Source organism: Falco peregrinus, chromosome 15 (genome assembly GCF_023634155.1).
Source record: "Falco peregrinus isolate bFalPer1 chromosome 15, bFalPer1.pri, whole genome shotgun sequence".
Lineage (NCBI taxonomy): Eukaryota > Metazoa > Chordata > Aves > Falconiformes > Falconidae > Falco > Falco peregrinus.
In genome coordinates, this window is record NC_073735.1 from 6,152,491 (window position 1) to 6,170,171 (window position 17,681).

The following is a 17,681-nucleotide window of genomic DNA, read 5'->3' on the forward strand; positions in this document are numbered from 1 at the left end:
AAAAAAAAAAAAAAAAAAAGATTGCAACACCAATCCAGCTGGTGGCAGAAACCCCGCTTGCACCGCTCCTGGACACTGCGCTGGGCTGGGGGCTCAGTGCTCTCCCTTAACACACCCCTGCGGGTTTTCCGCCTCCCCCTTGTTTTGTTTTATGTTATTAGTTGTTTTTATGTTAGTTGATTTCATTTTGGTTTGGGTTTTGGGTTTTTTTTGTTTGTTTTATTATATTTTATTCTTTATTTTATTTTCATTTCTTTTTTATTTGCTTTGATTGGATCGGTTTAGTTTTATTATTTTATTTTAGGTTATTATGTTATTTTAGTTAATTATTTTATTTTGGATTATTTTAGTTCATTTTTTTTTTTTCCAACTGAAAATGTGCCATGTGCCCCCCCCTTCTCCCCCCAGCACTCCCAGACACTGGGGGTCGATAGCAGCGCTGCCCCAATTATTAACACCGACGAGTGCGGGGCGATGCTGGCAGCGCCTTTAATCCCCCCTTGGTTGATGCAACCCCCTCAAAGCAAAGGGGCTACAAATTGCTCAGAGGATGCAATATCCCCCCCCCCCAAAAAAAAACCCCAAACAGCCAACCCCCCCTTCCCCAGCCCATCCTTGGGGTAATTCCGTGCCTTTGCTCCTAATTGATGGAGCGGCTCTGGAAATGGCAGCGGGCACCTGCCACTGAGCTGCTGGTTGATAAGCCCCAATAATTCTGCCCGCTGCCTGGAATTTGCCTTTCATATCCCTCAGCTAAGCCCCGGCGGGGCTGCCGAAATTATGAAATTATTCCCCCCGCCCCCCACCTCCCCGTTCTCTGCTCCAGCCTCAGCGAATCTTGCATTAAACCGGGATCAGGACAGATTAAACTATAATATGCTGCAGTATTAGCGGCTGCAAATGAAGACTTAGCCGAGGGGTTTAACCCCTTCGCCTGGCTCCGGCTTAGAAAAGACTGGCGGGAAGTGGTTCGTAATCATCTTTTGGACCATCTTTTGGAGATAAAACGGTGGAGCAAATCCCATTGCGCTGGGATAATGGGGGTGCTGGGGGGGACCGTCCCTGGAGCAGAATTTTGCATGCCTCCCCTGAAAGACTCCATAAATTCTTTTTTTTTTTTAAATTTGCACAGCTGGAGAGGCTCAGTGAGGGTTGCAGTGCCTCGTGGCCTTCATCCCCTTCTTCTCCACGTGCTTTGGTGTTGTGTGTATATTGGCATTTTATATTGCATCAATTTAGCATCATCAGAGCAAATTGTGGATTTGCAAGAATCACGAGCCTGTTTTTGAATCCGTAGAGTGAACTGTGGATTTGCAAGAATTGCAAATCTTTGTTTTCCAAGAATCATCCTGTGTAAGAAAGAAGTGGGGTTTGACCCGTCTTCATGGACAGACATGGATGTGCTTGATGGGACCTCTCAGTGGAGGAGAAACCCACAGCAAGATCCGTCCATAGGATGCTGCGGGCATGCAGAAATACCAGCTCACCTCCTTCTGGCATCTCCAACCAAGAGAGATGAGTGGGTGCTGGAGTCGATCCCCAACATGCAAAGCCACCAGGATAGCAGATGCCTCCAAGACAGCCACCCCAAAGCCCATGGCAAAACATTTGGGAAATGCCGGCTTTGGTGCAAGGGTGGAAAGCACCAAGATGTTGGGAGAGGTCATTGCCTGGGGGAGAAGATGGTGAATTTTGCAATTTTTAACCTTTTTTTGTTGTTGGGGAAGGTCTGGAGGGAGCGCTTCCAGCATTGGCTTGGAAGTGAGGTTTGCACCACCAGGCTCTTGCAAGCTGGGAGGGAATGGATGGATGGTGTGGGGTGGAAATGGACATGGGACCTAAACCAGTGTGCGTGATGGGGGGTCTCCTTTGTCCTCTGCAGACACCCGCTGTTCCCGCTGCTGACTCTGCTCTTTGAGAAGTGCGAGCAGGCGACGCAGGGCTCTGAGTGCATCACCTCGGCCAGCTTTGACGTCGACATAGAGAACTTTGTTCACCAGCAGGAGCAGGAGCACAAGCCCTTCTTCAGCGATGACCCTGAGCTGGACAACCTGGTAGAGGCAGCTGGGGCTTGGCAGATGGTTTTTGGGGGACAGGGAGAAGGTAGGGGGTGAGGAACAAACTATGAAGATCTACCACCCTGGGCAACCTCTTTGGGCTCCATTTGTAGTGTTGGCCATCTTGGCAATGTTCTCTGTAGACCTTGTGAGACCTTCTCTGGGACCTTTTCCATAGATCCCCTGGGAGAACAGACCCCTGCCCATTTTTTTGCTTCGTTTCCCACACAAATGCCATGGGGTCAGCGTGTTTGCTGGAAGCAGTGGAGCCCAGTGGCTGGTTTGTGCACCAAAACTTGCAGTCTCTGCAGGAATTACTGCTCTTCGGTGCAACATGCAATAGCATCTGTGTCCTTGGCTGGCACCATCTTGTTCCAAGTGTGATGGCCAGCTCTTGTCCTAGAAACAAGACAAAATAAGAGCTTTTTCCAAAAAGGGTGATGCATAGCAATGATTTAGGACACTTTGGATTGTTTTTGGTGGCTTCCCTGTCATAGAAACCCAAGTTTCCTACTGTACCCATTGCTGCTGCAAGGTGCTTGGGATGGAGCTTTTCTCTTGTGGGGACCTCAGGAAACATCCCCAAATCCCATTATTTTGTCCAGAAAGACTCCACAGGTGGTCTCCATGGCAAACATGTGGGTAGACAGGTCATTGGCACCATCCTGGCATGCCCACAAAGCAAATCTTTAGGGTCAAAAGAAGTAATTGGCAATTTTGCCCACCTCTGATGATGCAAAGTGCAAAACACCTTCCCCACTGGTTGGCATGTCCCCTGGGATGTGTAGCAGAGGGATTTCCATCCCAGAAATGAAGCAGCACCAGGCAGTTCACAGGCAGCTTTCTCCAAGTATGACAGATCTCAAGGTGGTCACGTTCGATGACCTATCACGAAGGGAAGAAGCACAAGCAATGCACGTCCACGTGCAAAAGCTACCGCTTCCCTAGAAAAGCAAGAGACAGTTTCAAGATGGAGTAAAATCCTGCGGTTTTTTTGTGCCTGATATCAGCTCGTGGAAGAGAGTTTCGCAACATCTCTAAATCAAGAGTGGCTTGGCAGTCTGTGGAGAGCCCTGCAAAAAAAATTCCAGGCTGTGCAAAGCCCTGTTTGGAGATTTCTAAACCCGTTTTGCAGTGTAGCCAGAAACAGCCATCGCTCCGGGATGAGCAACCACGAAAAGCAATGTTTTGGGTTGTTTCAGTTTGGGGACTGAACATGCATCCAATGTTGAGGTGCACCAAAAAAAAACCCCTATCGCATTAAATTACCTAAAAATGGGCGCAGTGATGTAGCAAGAAGAGAGAGACGGAACCAGCCGAAGCTGGTTTATTTAAAAATAAAAAGATATAAAATTTTGAGGGAGGAGAACCTATCCCTACATGTATCAAGGTGAAACATCTCCAGGAAATGGTCAGTGTAGGACGTGTGTCCACAGAGGCTATTTTAACTCAGTTTTTTGTTGGTTTCTTAAAAAACCCCACACCAATAATGTTTTAGGGGCATGTTTTGGAGCAACTTGTGCTGCCAAGGTGAGATTTGACCACGGGCAGTTGTATTGACCCCATGTATGACCTTGCAGCACTGGATATATTCATCTTCATACATATATCTATGTGTGTGTGTGTATTTTTGCCCTATTTCTAAGACATATCTGCATGTATATATTCCATCCAATTCCCAGACCTTCTCCAAAAGCCATCCAAATCACTCGATGTGGTTGGTTTCCATCAAGACAGAGGAGATGGTTAACGTGATGATGAAGGAGGACTCTTCCTATTGGTGGGAAGCGCCAACCAGAGGGAATTTTGGATGAAAAACTCTTGCAGTGCTCAAAACTCAGCACTTATTTCAACCTGTTCCCGAGCTGACACTTTTTCCCTGTTGACATTGTCCCTTTTTTTTTTTTTTGATTATTTTTTTGCATGTTTTCTTTTTGTAACGCCGTCAGTTCCCTGGAAATCAGTGATGGCAAAGCAGGGATGAAAAGGCCAGCGGCATTAGCTATCATTAGAATAAGAGTCATGTATTCCTCACCGCCGAGATGCACATAATTAGAAATTAGAAAAAGGTCAGATCTCACCATTATCAACTCAATCAGCTGCCGAGTGCCACACAGTCAATTAATTCAGCATCTGTATTTTTTACAACCCCGCGCACGTACGCCGTCCGACTGTAACTCTTTATCCGGACAGATATACGACGCAGCGGAGCAGGGACATAAAATGAGACCCTAAGCAAATGAGCTGAGATAATTGAGAGATTTATTTTTTATACATATATGTGTCAGGTCTTCTTGCCTTTGCCCTTGAATATTGACTTTCATGGCCGTTGAGCCCTGGGAGGATGCGGAGAGCCAGGGAGCGATGCCTCTACCTTGCACTTTGCCTGCGCCAACTGGGAAGGAGGACAAGAAAGTGGGGAAAAAAAGCCCAAAAAGGCCAAAAAATTTTTTTTCAAAAGGATTTTTCCAGCCACAACCCCTCATCGCCGTCGTTTGCCAACCAAAAATTCACTTTCTCTGTCGTGGAGCCACCACCTGAGTTTGGCCCTGGATTTTTCGGGATGCTTCCCAACCGTGACGACTCGCAGTTTGTAAAGATGACCACTAAAATTTGCAAGTTAAAAACACCCTTTGAAATGCAAAGACGCTTTGTTACATAAAACCAGATTTATTGCCCCAGAGTGAATAGCTGAAATTTTATATATTATGCAAGATTTCAAACAGCGGCTGTAAAACTTAAGGTTTCAGCTTGGCGAGAGGAATGTTTTATGTGTAAATTTTTTAACGTTTATGGGGTACGTTTTAATGAGGCCCAGGCTTTGCACTGGCAACAGCTCACGGCAGAGCTGCAGCCCTGTAATCTTGTTAGAAGAAGTGGTCTCCAGAGAATAACCAAACACTTCTCGACATCCAGGGCTTTGGCTCGGAATTTTTTTTTGGGCACGGGGAGCAATTCCCTTGAAGGCGATGGGGAATTTTGTGATTTTTTTACCTCTTGGTGTTTCAGAGGAATGATTGATGGGGAGGGAAAAGAAATGCAGAGGTGCAGAGGGATGGGTTCTGGGATGGGGTTGGGGCAAGAATATTGATTTTTTTTGGCTTTTGTTGGTGTGTTGAGCAAGGAAATGCATTGAATTCTACCGCAGGGATCGTTTCCAGGTTAGATTTTGGGTAAGAATATTGATTTTTGGGTGGTTTTTTTTCGGATGAGTCGAGGAAAAAGAGTATTTTAACTTTGCCATTGTGTGCTCTTGCACAGATGGTGAAGGCGATCCAGGTGCTGCGCATCCACCTTCTGGAGCTGGAGAAGGTCAACGAGTTGTGCAAGGACTTTTGCAACCGCTACATCACCTGCCTCAAAACCAAGATGCACAGTGACAACCTACTCAGGAACGACCTGGGGGGGCCCTACTCCCCCAACCCCTCCTCCATTAGCCTCCACCCCCAGGTAACACCTTAAAATGCCTTAAAACTCACCACTGTTGCATGTTGGCCAATGGATGAGTTGGGTCAACAAGGCTTGAGGGTCTGTAACTCTTGTGGAAATTCATCAAAAGCCTCCCCAGTTGAGGAAAATAACTTTAAAACAACCTGTATCTTGTTCGTGCGGTGCAGTAAGTGGTGCTGCAACAATCGTTTGGCTTTTTTTAAAATTTTTTTTCATGGGTTTGGCAGAGCTACAGCCCCAATGTTTTGTGTCTCTCCAAAAGGGAGAGGTGAGGAATTCTCCCAAAGTCTTACGTTGCAGCAGTGAAATGTGGGGGGGAGGAATTTCAGAAGCCGTGCAAGTGCGTGGGAAAATGGGCAGGAAATTTGCATTTTTTTCATGAAAAAAATACTATTTGTTGGCAGGAGGGACAGAAACACCATGATTTTCTTTACTACTTCCTCTCTCCCCGTTCTTTTCTTCATTTCAAAGCAGCTCAACAGATTTTTGGGTCTCGGATAATCCTTTTTGGCTTCACAGCACCTTTTTTTGCCCTGACACATCTTGCAGTTCTTCCCCAGCATGATCGACATTCCCACCTTGGTTTATTTTTTTTTCATGATTTGGATTTTAGCTAGGAGAAGATGACATTTGGTGCCTCAAGCATAGTGGGAAAGTACAAGGAGATGCCCAAGAATTGTAGAAATACCAGCTGGAGTGGCCAACCCAAGCTGCATCTTGGTGGCTTTTGGGGCAGATTTAATAATATTTGGGAAAAAAGTTGCCCATGGGTTGGAGTTTTCCTGTGCATTTACAGTGCAGGGAATAAATGTTGGCTGGTTGCATCCCAGAAAACTTCCTTGATGCAATATTGTGTGTCCCTTGGGGATTTCTCTCTCTCTCAGATGCTCTGGTTTTTTGGTGGGGGGAAATGAAATTTGGGGTTGCACGATCCCACCAGAAATAACTCCAGCCAACCTGAAATAACCCAAGGAGCTCTTGGGGTTCCCTCGCAAAAGGATGCAGGTGGTGGTGGCTTTTTAGGGCTATTCAGGGCAGTTTTAGAGTGGTGGAAGGGAAAAGAATTGTCATTTTTGGCAGCTTGGCTCCAAGTGTTGCAGAGTTTGAAGCTCCCAATATGATGCTTGTGGCATAGGGAGGGAAAAGCCACCCCCCCCAAGTTTTATTTCTTGTTTGGGTTTCCTGAAAGCACCAAACCACTTAATAATTGATCTAAAACCCCCCATCCTCTCTCTATTTTCTAATAATCTCTAGAAATGGACTTATTATCCCTTCGCTGCTTTATGGTAGCATTCCTTATGATCAAAATTAGCAAGACACTTGCATAAAAGAGAACAATAATTGCTCAACGAGCATCTCGTTTGTAATTTATTAGTTTCTATTATTGTGCGTCACCATGGCAACAGCTCGCATCCCGGGTGATGAGAGAGATGTTAGATATGAGCCGACGAAGCTCCCGGTCCCAGCAAATGGAGATGCATGGTTTTTATCAGTAATTTTCATGAAAATAATAAGTGAGGGAGTTAATGAGATGGAAAGCCGTCCTGTGGCTATTGTGATTTTTTTCCCCCTCTTTTCCTTTTTTTTTTTTTTTTTTTTTTTTTTAAAGTGTTGATCTAATTAGAATGCATCGGTCAGGAAAAGTAATGAGGATTTAGTGCCTCACAAAGAGGTGGGGATCGTATCAGAAAATTAGCACAAGTCTTTGGAAAATAATCAAGCCCATGGAGAGGCTCCGAGTGCCTCTGATTCCTGCAAACCCGGAGCTGCCGATGTTTCCCTTCCGGGCAAGACTTGAAAGTTGAATAATTCAAGTGAGGATTTGGAGGCAGTTGCTACATGAATGGGAACGTGCCCAGGAAAGACCCAACTGGAGGGGAAACGCTTCCTCGACAACGAGGGGATTTCAGCAGGCAATGGGAGCCAAACTGCTCATGGCGATAGACCAGGAGCCACCATCTCATCTGGCCTTTGGATGCCAATGACACACCAGGGACGACACAATGTCAAATTTTTGTCTAATTATCCAACTAAGCAATGTCAAGTGCCCGAGTGCTTCAACTTACTGAGTATACTTGAGTTTTTCATGGATGAAGCTTGAAAAAAAAAAGGGTGGAAATACTCTGTATCCATCAGCTTGAGTTTTAAGGGCTGGTGATGCTCTGGAGAACTGAAGAATCACGGGATCGCTGTTTAAAAACTGGCAAGTGGGAAGATTTTGCTGATTATTGTCCTGTTAAACTCATGCTGAGAGCAGGTAAAACAGCAAAGGAGCCACTAATTTCGGATTTTATTTTTTTTTATATCTGCGTCATGGAAATGTGATTAATACCAGTGAACAAGATTTCTCAGAAAATAGGTTTTCTCAGGGTATGAGAGGGGAGTCAATCGTTTTGCAAGGAGATACACCAGCTTGGTCATGCAAGTAAAATATTTATTTTTTTTGCCAAATATTTCCCCGTGGGACAGCCTACTCAAAAAATTATGGATGCACAATAACAAGGACGTCGACCAAAACAGAGAAAACAATGCCTGGACCTGTCAAAATATCACTGTGGGAGAAGCGTGGTTGGATTTCCCTGTTGTTTCTAAAAAGGATGGCCTGTGGCTTGGCGTTATTTGTGCCTTGTAAGATGAGAAATGCAAGAATTTCTGGAAATGCAAAAATGCCTGGAGGTGATGGAAAGATGAGAGAGCACCCAAACAGATGTTTTGACTGTTGCTGAAATCTTCCCACGTCGCTAAGTCTAGAGATGACTCCTGGTGTTGGCCAAGTTTGGGTGAAACGTTGGGTTTTATCCTGTGCGATGAGCCGGTCCCGAACCTTCATTGCCTTGTTGACATCTTTCTGCCCCGCTTTCTCCATCGCTTTCTCATTTTGGGTTTCGTCTGGTTTTGTGGAGAAGTTTTAGCCTCTTTGGCCAGCTCATCCACTGAGCGATTCCCCTTCTTCCATTTTTCTTGGTGTTTTTTCACTTGGCTTCATTCCTCTCCCTTGAGTCCTCGTTGGACCCTTGTTAACTCCCTTTAATGAATATTTTCCAGTTTTTTCAGGCAGGGATGGGAGAGTGGCAGTGCTTGTTGCATGGCGGGGGAAGCCAATTTAAACCAGTGTTTAAAGTGGATCAGTTCAACTTTCCCTTGACATCAACGTGGTCCTCACTGCTCTCTGGTTGACTTGCAAGACAAAGCCCATTGCAAAGCCGGTCACACTGGGAACCACAGCACTGCCAGGGACCTTTAAATTGGATTAAATCTTGCATTTTTCAGCTCTCATTTCAAGGGAGAACTGCAGCAGATGGGCAGTGGGCATTTTCAAACTGAGCGTTTTCAGGACAGAGTTTCATCTTCTTGAATTCCTTCAGTCTTGCTGGTGGTTGGAAACTCATGGTTGGGTTGGCCTGACTTGATGCAGTACTTGGTCTGTGTAGATTTTAATGTGTCCAAGTTTGCCCTGGGGACAAGCTTGCACTTCTCTGTTACTGAAAGCCAACTTTTTTCTTATCTCCATCCATCCACCCACCCCCGAAGGAGCCTTTTGATTCTTCTCACATGAGTTTGAGTTTGGCCAGCTCTTCCTCGGCCACCTCACGGGTTTCCTTTTTCTCCAGCTAACCCTCATTTTCCCCAGCTTTACTTGAGCGCAAAGAAATTTCACCAAGTTAGGATGAGATGGAAATTTTTGTGCCTGTATGCCACTCAAAAATAAATTGCTGTTTCATAAAACCCAAGGGGACGAACATCAGCTGGATTAGCGGCTGAATTTTAGCACTTATTTACACTTGGGCACATGGTCTTTGACACTTGCTTTATTGTAAGAAGGGTTTTGTTGTGCAACACAATATGTACCAGGTCTTTTTCTTCATTAAAGTGACTTTTAATTCAGAGAAATCGCCTTTTGCCATAGAGCTGTGGGAGGTCAGTGCTGAGATGTGGATCTGCAGAGACACCTAGTGATGCAGTTTTTTACACTCAGGTTTCAGAATTGCCAGAAACATTTCGATTTCTTTGAAGTCCTAAAATATAAAATATTTTCCACTGCAGCAAAATCACGAGCGTAATATAATTTGGCTGACATTTGCGATCCAAGGCAATTAGTATGTAAAATATATTTTTAAAATCTTCTTGGAGACACCTATATTTATTTTAAGGCAGAACCATCACGTCCATTGGGTACCCTTGGTTTCACAGTGCTGTTGCCGAAGCAGCAGCAATTTCTTTCATATTTTTTTCTAATAATTACTAATAATCTGGCTTTTTGGACACCACTTAACTGGTGTTTCAGGACAGTTTTCCTCTAATTTCCAAAAAAATGTGGATTTTGCCACCAAAAAATGCTGTTGAAAATGGCTTCGACTGGTATATATTGGGGAAACGGCAGTTTCTTGTCCCATATTCCAATACCCCACATTCCTTCTTCCCAATGCACTTCCAAAAGTGGTCTCCTGGATGCCCTTCTTTTGGAGGAATCATGGAAAAACAAGGCAGGAGAGAGAAGCTGGAGGTCTTCAGGCTGGTCCAAATCTCTGGTTGCCCCTGGCTGTATCTGGCTGCTTTTTGAGGTTCTCCAAGGACCACGTTTGGGTTTATATGAATATTTCCACCGTGTTTGTTAGCCAGATGTTTAGCAAAAGCCAAGTCCAAGTGCATGCAAAAGCAACTTGATTTTTTTGCTTTCTGTCTGCTAAGAAATCCTCATTTTTCAAAATGAAAACCATTTCCCCCAAAAGGCTGGAGATAGGGAAGGGATATAAAAAAAAAAAAGTATGAGTATTTTACAGTCATATTCACTTTTTTTTTTAACGTAGCTATGAAAAGAAATGTCTGGGAGGCGAAGCAAAAATTCACAGCAATTATAGCAAAATTTCCAGATAAATAATATTCAGATCACCAGTGGAGAGGACAAAAATAACACGTGGCAGAGGCGTCAGCTGCAACGTTTTGTGCTCAGCATCGCGGGTGGGAAAAATTCAACGAGGAATTTTAATAGCAAAAGCACGCAGGGAAATCAGAGTTTATTCAGAACCAGGCACAGGCAAATCGGCGGTGGCTGATAGTTAAAAAAAAAAAAAAGGAAAAGGAAAAAAAAAAAGACCAAAAATTACATTTGCCCCCCCCAGCAATGAGAAATGCATTGATATGGACACAAGGGTTCCCTGACTCCCCGCTGAACGATGCATCCACGTCATCTCTTGATATATAAATGATTGATTTCTATGTTCAAATTACTCTCTCTGTAGTTTTATTGCAAGGAAAAGAGGAGCTATGGCTTTCTCCACCCTGACCCCCTTGCAGGGTCACCCTTTCCAGTGTTGTTGCATGGTGATAGTCCACAGAAATTCTCTTTTCTTAAACCAAGTAAGAGCTTTTTTGAGGAAATGCATCAAAATTAAGAGAAATCTAATCGAGAGGTGAAAAAAGCCCCTTGTTGACATTTTGTTCAACAGTTGAGAACCAGCTGGATACCAGGGAAGTGACGCAGAATGGGAAGATGGAGAGAAAAGGGGGGAAAATATTTTTTATTGCAAGAAACAAGTGCAGGTTTATTTCCATTACAGCTGGGCGAATTAGAGATGCATCGTTATCTTGGGCTTATTTTGAAATGACAATTTTATAAATATTATTTGCAAAATCCTGCCCATCTGGGAGGTTGCGGTACATCGCCCTGTATTCCCCCATATCCTCAGTTGTGGCACCCTTCCCTTCCCAAAATGTTGCATTAATACTCAAATAATCCTTCAATCTGAGCTTTTTCCAATTCCAATTGCGTGCAAGAGCTGCTTCGGAGCCGGGGGTGATAATAAGATTACAGCTTTTGGCTAAAAAAGTGCCCAGTTTTGCAAGAAGTTAGCATCAAACTGCAAGGAATGATATCAAATGGGGTGATATTATTATTAATTTCATCATTTTACTATTATTCTAGTAAGACGAAACCGTGGTGCTTGCTGTGGCTTTTAGCAAATGCTGCATCATCCAGTTCCAGTAGAAGCACCAAAAAAATAGAAATTTATGGAAAGAAGAAGAAGACTGAAGAAATTCTGTCTTGTCTGTTGTGCTCTTTTTCCCCCACCTTTTTTCCTGATGGGAAATAGTGGCTGCACAGAGAGGATGAGTTTGGGGAAGATGCTAAGTGGGAACTTTGCAAAGCGCAAATCCTTATTTTTCCATCTTTTATTTTTTTTGCCATTGTGATGAACTGAAAAATCCCTTTTTCTGCATTTTTGCCTGTTGAACCACCTGGGGGGAAAAAAAAGGGTGAATTTATCGGAGGGGGAAAATCACACCCTTGCACGTCCCCTCTGCGTGCGAAATTTCAAGGGGGTAATTTTTTTTTTTTTTTCTCTCAGGAGATGCTGCAGAGCTCCCCCGCGGCGCTGCCGCCCGCCTCCAACCCACCGCCGGGCATCGTCGTGCCGGCGGCCGCGCTGCCACCAGGCAACTTGGCCATGAGCGCCAGCAGCGGCTCGCCCGCCGTGCCAGGTAGGGACCGCAGCGGGGCCGGCGCAGGAGCGGTGTGGGAATCGGGGGGGGGGGGGGAGGTTGCCACCCCCCATGAGCATCTTTTTCCATAGGTGGAGCCTTGTACCAGCCCGTGACCATGGTCACGTCGCAAGGGCAGGTCCTCGCCCAAGCCATCGCCCCCGGCGCCCTACAGATCCCCAATGCCCAGGTGAGACCGTCCCGCCTCACGCTGCCGTTTGTCGCGATGTTTTGCGCGGCTGCAGCCAGCAAAACCTGTCATTTCGCCATAAATTCAACCCTTGGAGTATCCTAAATTTTTAATTAGCAAGAAAAGTTGATTAAATCCATCTGCCAGGTGCCTTTGGGGTACCTAGCGAATTATAGCAACAACCTAAGAAATTGCAGCAATGCTTGTATTATCGATATCTTACGTGGTATTATAATATATACATTATACACAGCGTATAATTATTGTATTATATTATTTATAGTATATTATACCATAATGTATTATATTATGCCATATTACATTCTATTCTGTTCTGTTCTGTTCTATTCCATTCCATTCCATTCCATTCCATTCTATTCTATTCTATTCTATTCTATTCTATTCTATTCTATTCTATTCTGTTCTATTCTTATTCTATTCTATGCTATTCTAATTCTATTCTAATTCTAATTCTAATTCTAATTCTATTCTTATTCAATTCTATTCTAATTCTAATTCTATTCTAATTCTAATTCTATTCTATTCTAACTCTAATTCCATTCTATTCTAATTCTAATTCTATTCTATTCTAACTCTAATTCCATTCTATTCTAATTCTATTCCAATGCTATTCTAATTCTATTCTATATATTATTGCTATTATATTATGGGTCTGGGATCACTGCCATTCCCGGTCCAGTATAGCAATCACAGTGCTCAGGGGAAAGGCTCATTTTTTTTCATTGCTTTATGGATTTTGGGGTATTTTTTAGCCTTTTGCTCCTTTTTTCATTCCTTTATTTTGTCATTGCAGTTGACTATGAGGGGTTTCCCTGCGTGGCTGCATTTTTGCAATAAGGAGACAATTTGGGGTAGAAATGGATTTATAAGCACAACTTGCTACCCCTGTTGAGTGCGTTGCCTGTGGTCTCTTACAAACCCCCATTTGCCCAGAATTTGGGCAAAAAACCACTGATTTCTGCTTACGCTGCATATCAGCAAAAATCCTCCCATGCAAATTTTTTTCTGAAATGCCCCAATTTAATTGCAGAAGCATCTTAAACAAAACAAAAATTTAAAATGGCATTTTGGAAATGCGTGGCACCTCCCTAGCAATTTTATTGCCTGTGTGATGCTTTTTAAAATTTCTTTCTTTAATATCTCTTTGTCACGGGCTTAAATCTCTTGCAGCAAAACCCTGCGTGGTGGGAAAAACATGCTCGCAGGGAATATCAGGGCAGGGAGAGAGCCCTGGACAAGCACCTCCGGATGCTCTTCCCGTGCCGCCGGCATGATTTATTCAGCCGGAGCCCAGGGGAATCACAGGGACCTGCTGGCCTGATGTTTAATTCATCCAGAAGTGTTTTGATGAAGAGCTGGGGAAAAAAAAATATTAAAAAAAATCCCTTTTTAACTCAAGCGCTGAGATTTCTGCTCAGCTCCTGCATCCTCATTAAAACTTCTCTTGCAGCAAGATACTTATTTTGGGGGGGGAGGGAAATTTTCGCTCAATGGGCATGTTTGTCCTGGTGGTGGGAATCAGCTGGGTGAGGAATGCAGGCTTGCAAGGGGTTAATGAGTGGGGGCTTTTAACCTCAGGTTGAAAAAGTCATCTTGTTTGGGGGGGGGGGGGTGTTAAGTTGTTTTTTTAACGTGGAAGTGTTTTTAACTGCACATGGAGAAGGGTCTGGCTTCGTCACCACGGTCCCCAACCGTGTCAGTACCATCACAGGGAGAAAAAAACCCAGTGCCTTTCACAAAGCAACAAAATGGAGCTATTAAATAGAGATCCTGGGGAGAAATGTGGATTTAATGCAAATTTTTTTGGAAAAATGAGTTTTGGATGCTCCCTACCAGTGTATAGTTTTTGCACCTGCCCCACACCCGTTTAGGGTTGGTTTTGCTCATTTTTGGGGGTGGTTTTGCTCATTTTGGTTTCCTCGTTGGGTTGGTTTTGCCCATCGCTGTTTTCAGCTCATTCCCCCCCTGTTCCTCCACCCTGGCAGGTGAACCTGGATCTCACCTCCCTCCTTGATGGTGAGGACAAGAAGTCCAAGAACAAGCGGGGCGTCCTGCCCAAACATGCCACCAACATCATGCGCTCATGGCTCTTCCAGCATCTCATGGTGAGCATCGCCAGAAAGCTGGGGGGAAAAAAAAGGCAAAAACCCCAGAAACTTAACAAATCAAGGTGGTGGTTTGTCTGAATCTATATTCAGAGGCACCAAGTGGCTTTGCTTTTATTTTGGGAGTATTTTGGGCAGGACCGTTTTCGCTGCAGGTGGTAAAAATATTCCTTTAATGCATGAAGAAGCCAAGAAAACTAGAGGGGGACTTCCACAAATTTTTTGCAGATGGATCATAGAGCATTTTTTTACAGTTAACAGCTCCTAAATACCCTTTTCTAGCAAGCTGGAGGGTGAAAGCTGCCCTGCAGGTATGGTTGCGGTGCATCAGCCATCAGGTGAAATGCAGAAGCGCAAAATCGCCCCGTTTTTGGGGATGGAGATGTAGGCAGGCAGCGGGAGCGGGGAGGACACGACCGGGATATTTCCATGCAAGGAGACTCCTCTCCCATCAGCAGGGCTGAAAGAAGGGCAGAAAGCTAAAACCCCCTCTCTTTTCCCTGCATAATTTGGCCAAGAAATCACTTTGATCATGGGTTGCAGAGAGTTGCCTGAGGGTCTCCAAGAAGGTGGGAGAACCCCCAAGGTAGCAGCAAGATGGAAAAACACAGCTTCAAGGAGCAACTTGGAAAAAAACATGAGCCAGGACATGGAGCAGCCCCTGGCTGGGAACTTCCCAGCCTTTTTTTTATGGGAAATTTTGGATTTATTGCATTGAGGACAAGAGCATTGCTGTGCTGGGCCATCATCCCAAGGCACATCATGCATCTCCCGTGCTTTTGGAGGGCTGAACTGCAGAGCTGCAAGCAGAAAAAGGATTTAGCAGACCAGAAACCGAGAAGCAATTTTCTGCTGTCTGCCAGGAGAACCCCATGGTCTAAGATTTCCAAAACTCGATCAAAAAACTACCAGAAATTGTTCTTCTACTGGATGGTTGGTTGGACCTCTGCTCTCAGCCTGGTCCTCATGGGCAGCAGATGCTTGGGCTTCCCCATGAGATTTCTCCCTCTGGCATCATACGTGATGTGGTTTTTAACTTAATAGCATTGATGCTCATCATTTTATTGGGTTTGGGGTTTGTAGCACTAGCAGGAGGAAGGAATGCTGGAAATAATATGCCAAAAATGGGGGATATTTTTGCCCAAAAAGTTATTTTTACCACTTTGGCATCCCTGAGGCCCCTGTGGGATGGGACTCTCCGGCGTGCCGTGACTTTGGGGGGTTTCATTAAGGAGATCACACTATTTTGTGGGCACAGCTGGAAAAAAAAAGTCATGTGAATCAACACTGGCGCTGGCTTGGGGCTCAGAAAAATGACACGTGGGGCTGGTTTGATAATAATTTCATTTTTGGGGTTGGACCGAGTGTTGTGGTGCGGTTGGGAGGAGGTTGTTGAGACTTTGAGTGCTGATAGTCTCGCAGTGCGGATGTTTCAGGGTGTTTATTGATGCATCTGACCAGGAGCGTTGCGGGTCACAGCGGGTTTTGAAACCCAAATGCAACCTTTACCAACAACCATTATTAGAAAATCACTGAATAAAAAAAAAATAAATATATTTTCCTTCAAGGAAAAGCCTTTGGAAAGCCCTAAAGACACAGGAGAAACCATGACGCTCTCAGATGCTACCCTTCAGCCTTGCATCTTGTAAATGCAAGAAGCCACCAAATTATAAATTAAAAAAGGGAGGAGTTAATTTATTTTTTTTCACCTGGGGCTGCCGTTTTGCACACAGATGTCACTTTGCTGCCCAGTCTCTCTTTTTTTTTTTCCTAGCATCCCTACCCCACAGAGGATGAGAAGAGGCAAATTGCGGCTCAAACCAACCTGACCCTCTTGCAAGTCAACAACTGGTGAGCGCATCGGCAGCCCGTGCAGTCGCCTTGCTGGTTTTAGAAATTTTTTCATGCTCCTTCGGTGATATATAATGCTTTTTTGGGAGTGACCCGAGCAGTTAGGGATGATTTCTGGGAGATGGGCTCATGCATTATTTGACGGCGCTCGTGTGCAATGTCTCAGTGCCCTCTCCTGGCAAATCCAATATGCAGCAGCCTCCAACTCGGCTGGAAAAATTAATGCAATGGTGTAACAGACAAATAGGGTAAAAAACCAGCTTTTTGGACCGTGTAGCCGCTTTCGAAAGGGTTTTAGATAGCAGCTCATTGAATTGTTATAATATCTGTTGCTTTAACTCCAACTGGGTGTAATGAATGGTCTCTCTTTTCCCTGGAAAGGTTCATAAACGCCCGGCGGCGCATCTTGCAGCCAATGCTCGACGCCAGCAACCCAGACCCAGCCCCCAAAGCCAAGAAAATCAAATCTCAGCACCGGCCCACCCAGCGGTTCTGGCCCAACTCCATCGCCGCCGGAGTCCTGCAGCAGCAGGGTGGCAATTCGGGGACAAATCCTGACGGTAAGGAAAAACCCCAACAGCCTCTGCCCTTCCTGGATGGGGAGGCGATGCATTAATTCATGGCCTTAATTGATAATTAAGTATTTCTAGAGCCCTTTATACCCCTGTGGGGAAAAAAAAATCATGCTGAAGAGGCGGCTCATGCAAGAAGGTCCTCCCAGTTGGCCATCACAAGGGTGCTGGTGCTGGGGCACTGGCAGCTTCGTGGCATAGGGACAGCCCTCAAGGATCACCCACTGCGGGGTATCCCGTGGGACATCTCCTGAGGGGGGGGAAGGGGGGCGATGGGGAGAGGAGACAACGTGAAAAAAAGACGGAAGGATGGAGATGAGAGGATAGATGAGACAAGGTGGGAAGAGAGAAGATGAAGGGAGGATGAACAGAGAACAGATGATGGAAAGGAGTGGAGAAGATGAAGGGTTGAAGACAGTAGACATGAGCATGGCCTAGACAAGATCAAAAGAGAGAAGGCTGAGAAGAGAAGGTGGAATTAGAAAGAAGATGAAGAGAAGATCTGCCCAACCGATTTGGGCATCTACCTGATCAAAAATGAAGGGGTCCTGTTATTTAATGAAGATACATTAGCTAAAAAAATTAAGGCTTGCACCTTGGGGAGCAGTTGGGGCAGGTGGGACACCCTACAGGGTGCTCTGTCTAGGTGCAGCGTTCCACCTGGGTTACTCTGGGTTTATGCACTTTTTTGTCCTTCTCACATTAGCTGGGCAATCCTCATTTCTCTGTATTTTTTTTTTAATTTCAGGCTCACTCAGCATGGACAACCTGCAGCCCCTCTCATCAGCCACAGCCACCATGGCCATGCAGCAGGCCATGCTGGCAGCCCACGACGACTCCCTCGATGGCACTGAGGAAGAGGAGGAGGATGAGGAGGACGAGGACGAGATGGAGGAGGAGGAAGAAGAGGAGGAAGAGCTGGAGGAAGAGCCTGGTGGCCTCCCCAGCAGCACCC

At 45.1% G+C, this 17,681-nt stretch overlaps 1 protein-coding gene across 1 annotated transcript in view; it reads left to right on the forward strand.

The window, feature by feature from the left end:
• The window catches only part of PKNOX2 (PBX/knotted 1 homeobox 2), a 90,037-nt gene that overhangs the window by 70,881 nt on the left and 1,475 nt on the right, over positions 1–17,681 (forward strand). Inside the window, 8 exon segments of the mRNA XM_055819410.1 lie at positions 1,883–2,054; positions 5,319–5,507; positions 11,855–11,987; positions 12,080–12,177; positions 14,184–14,303; positions 16,078–16,154; positions 16,536–16,714; positions 17,475–17,680. Of these exon segments, the coding sequence (XP_055675385.1) occupies positions 1,883–2,054; positions 5,319–5,507; positions 11,855–11,987; positions 12,080–12,177; positions 14,184–14,303; positions 16,078–16,154; positions 16,536–16,714; positions 17,475–17,680 (1,174 nt within the window).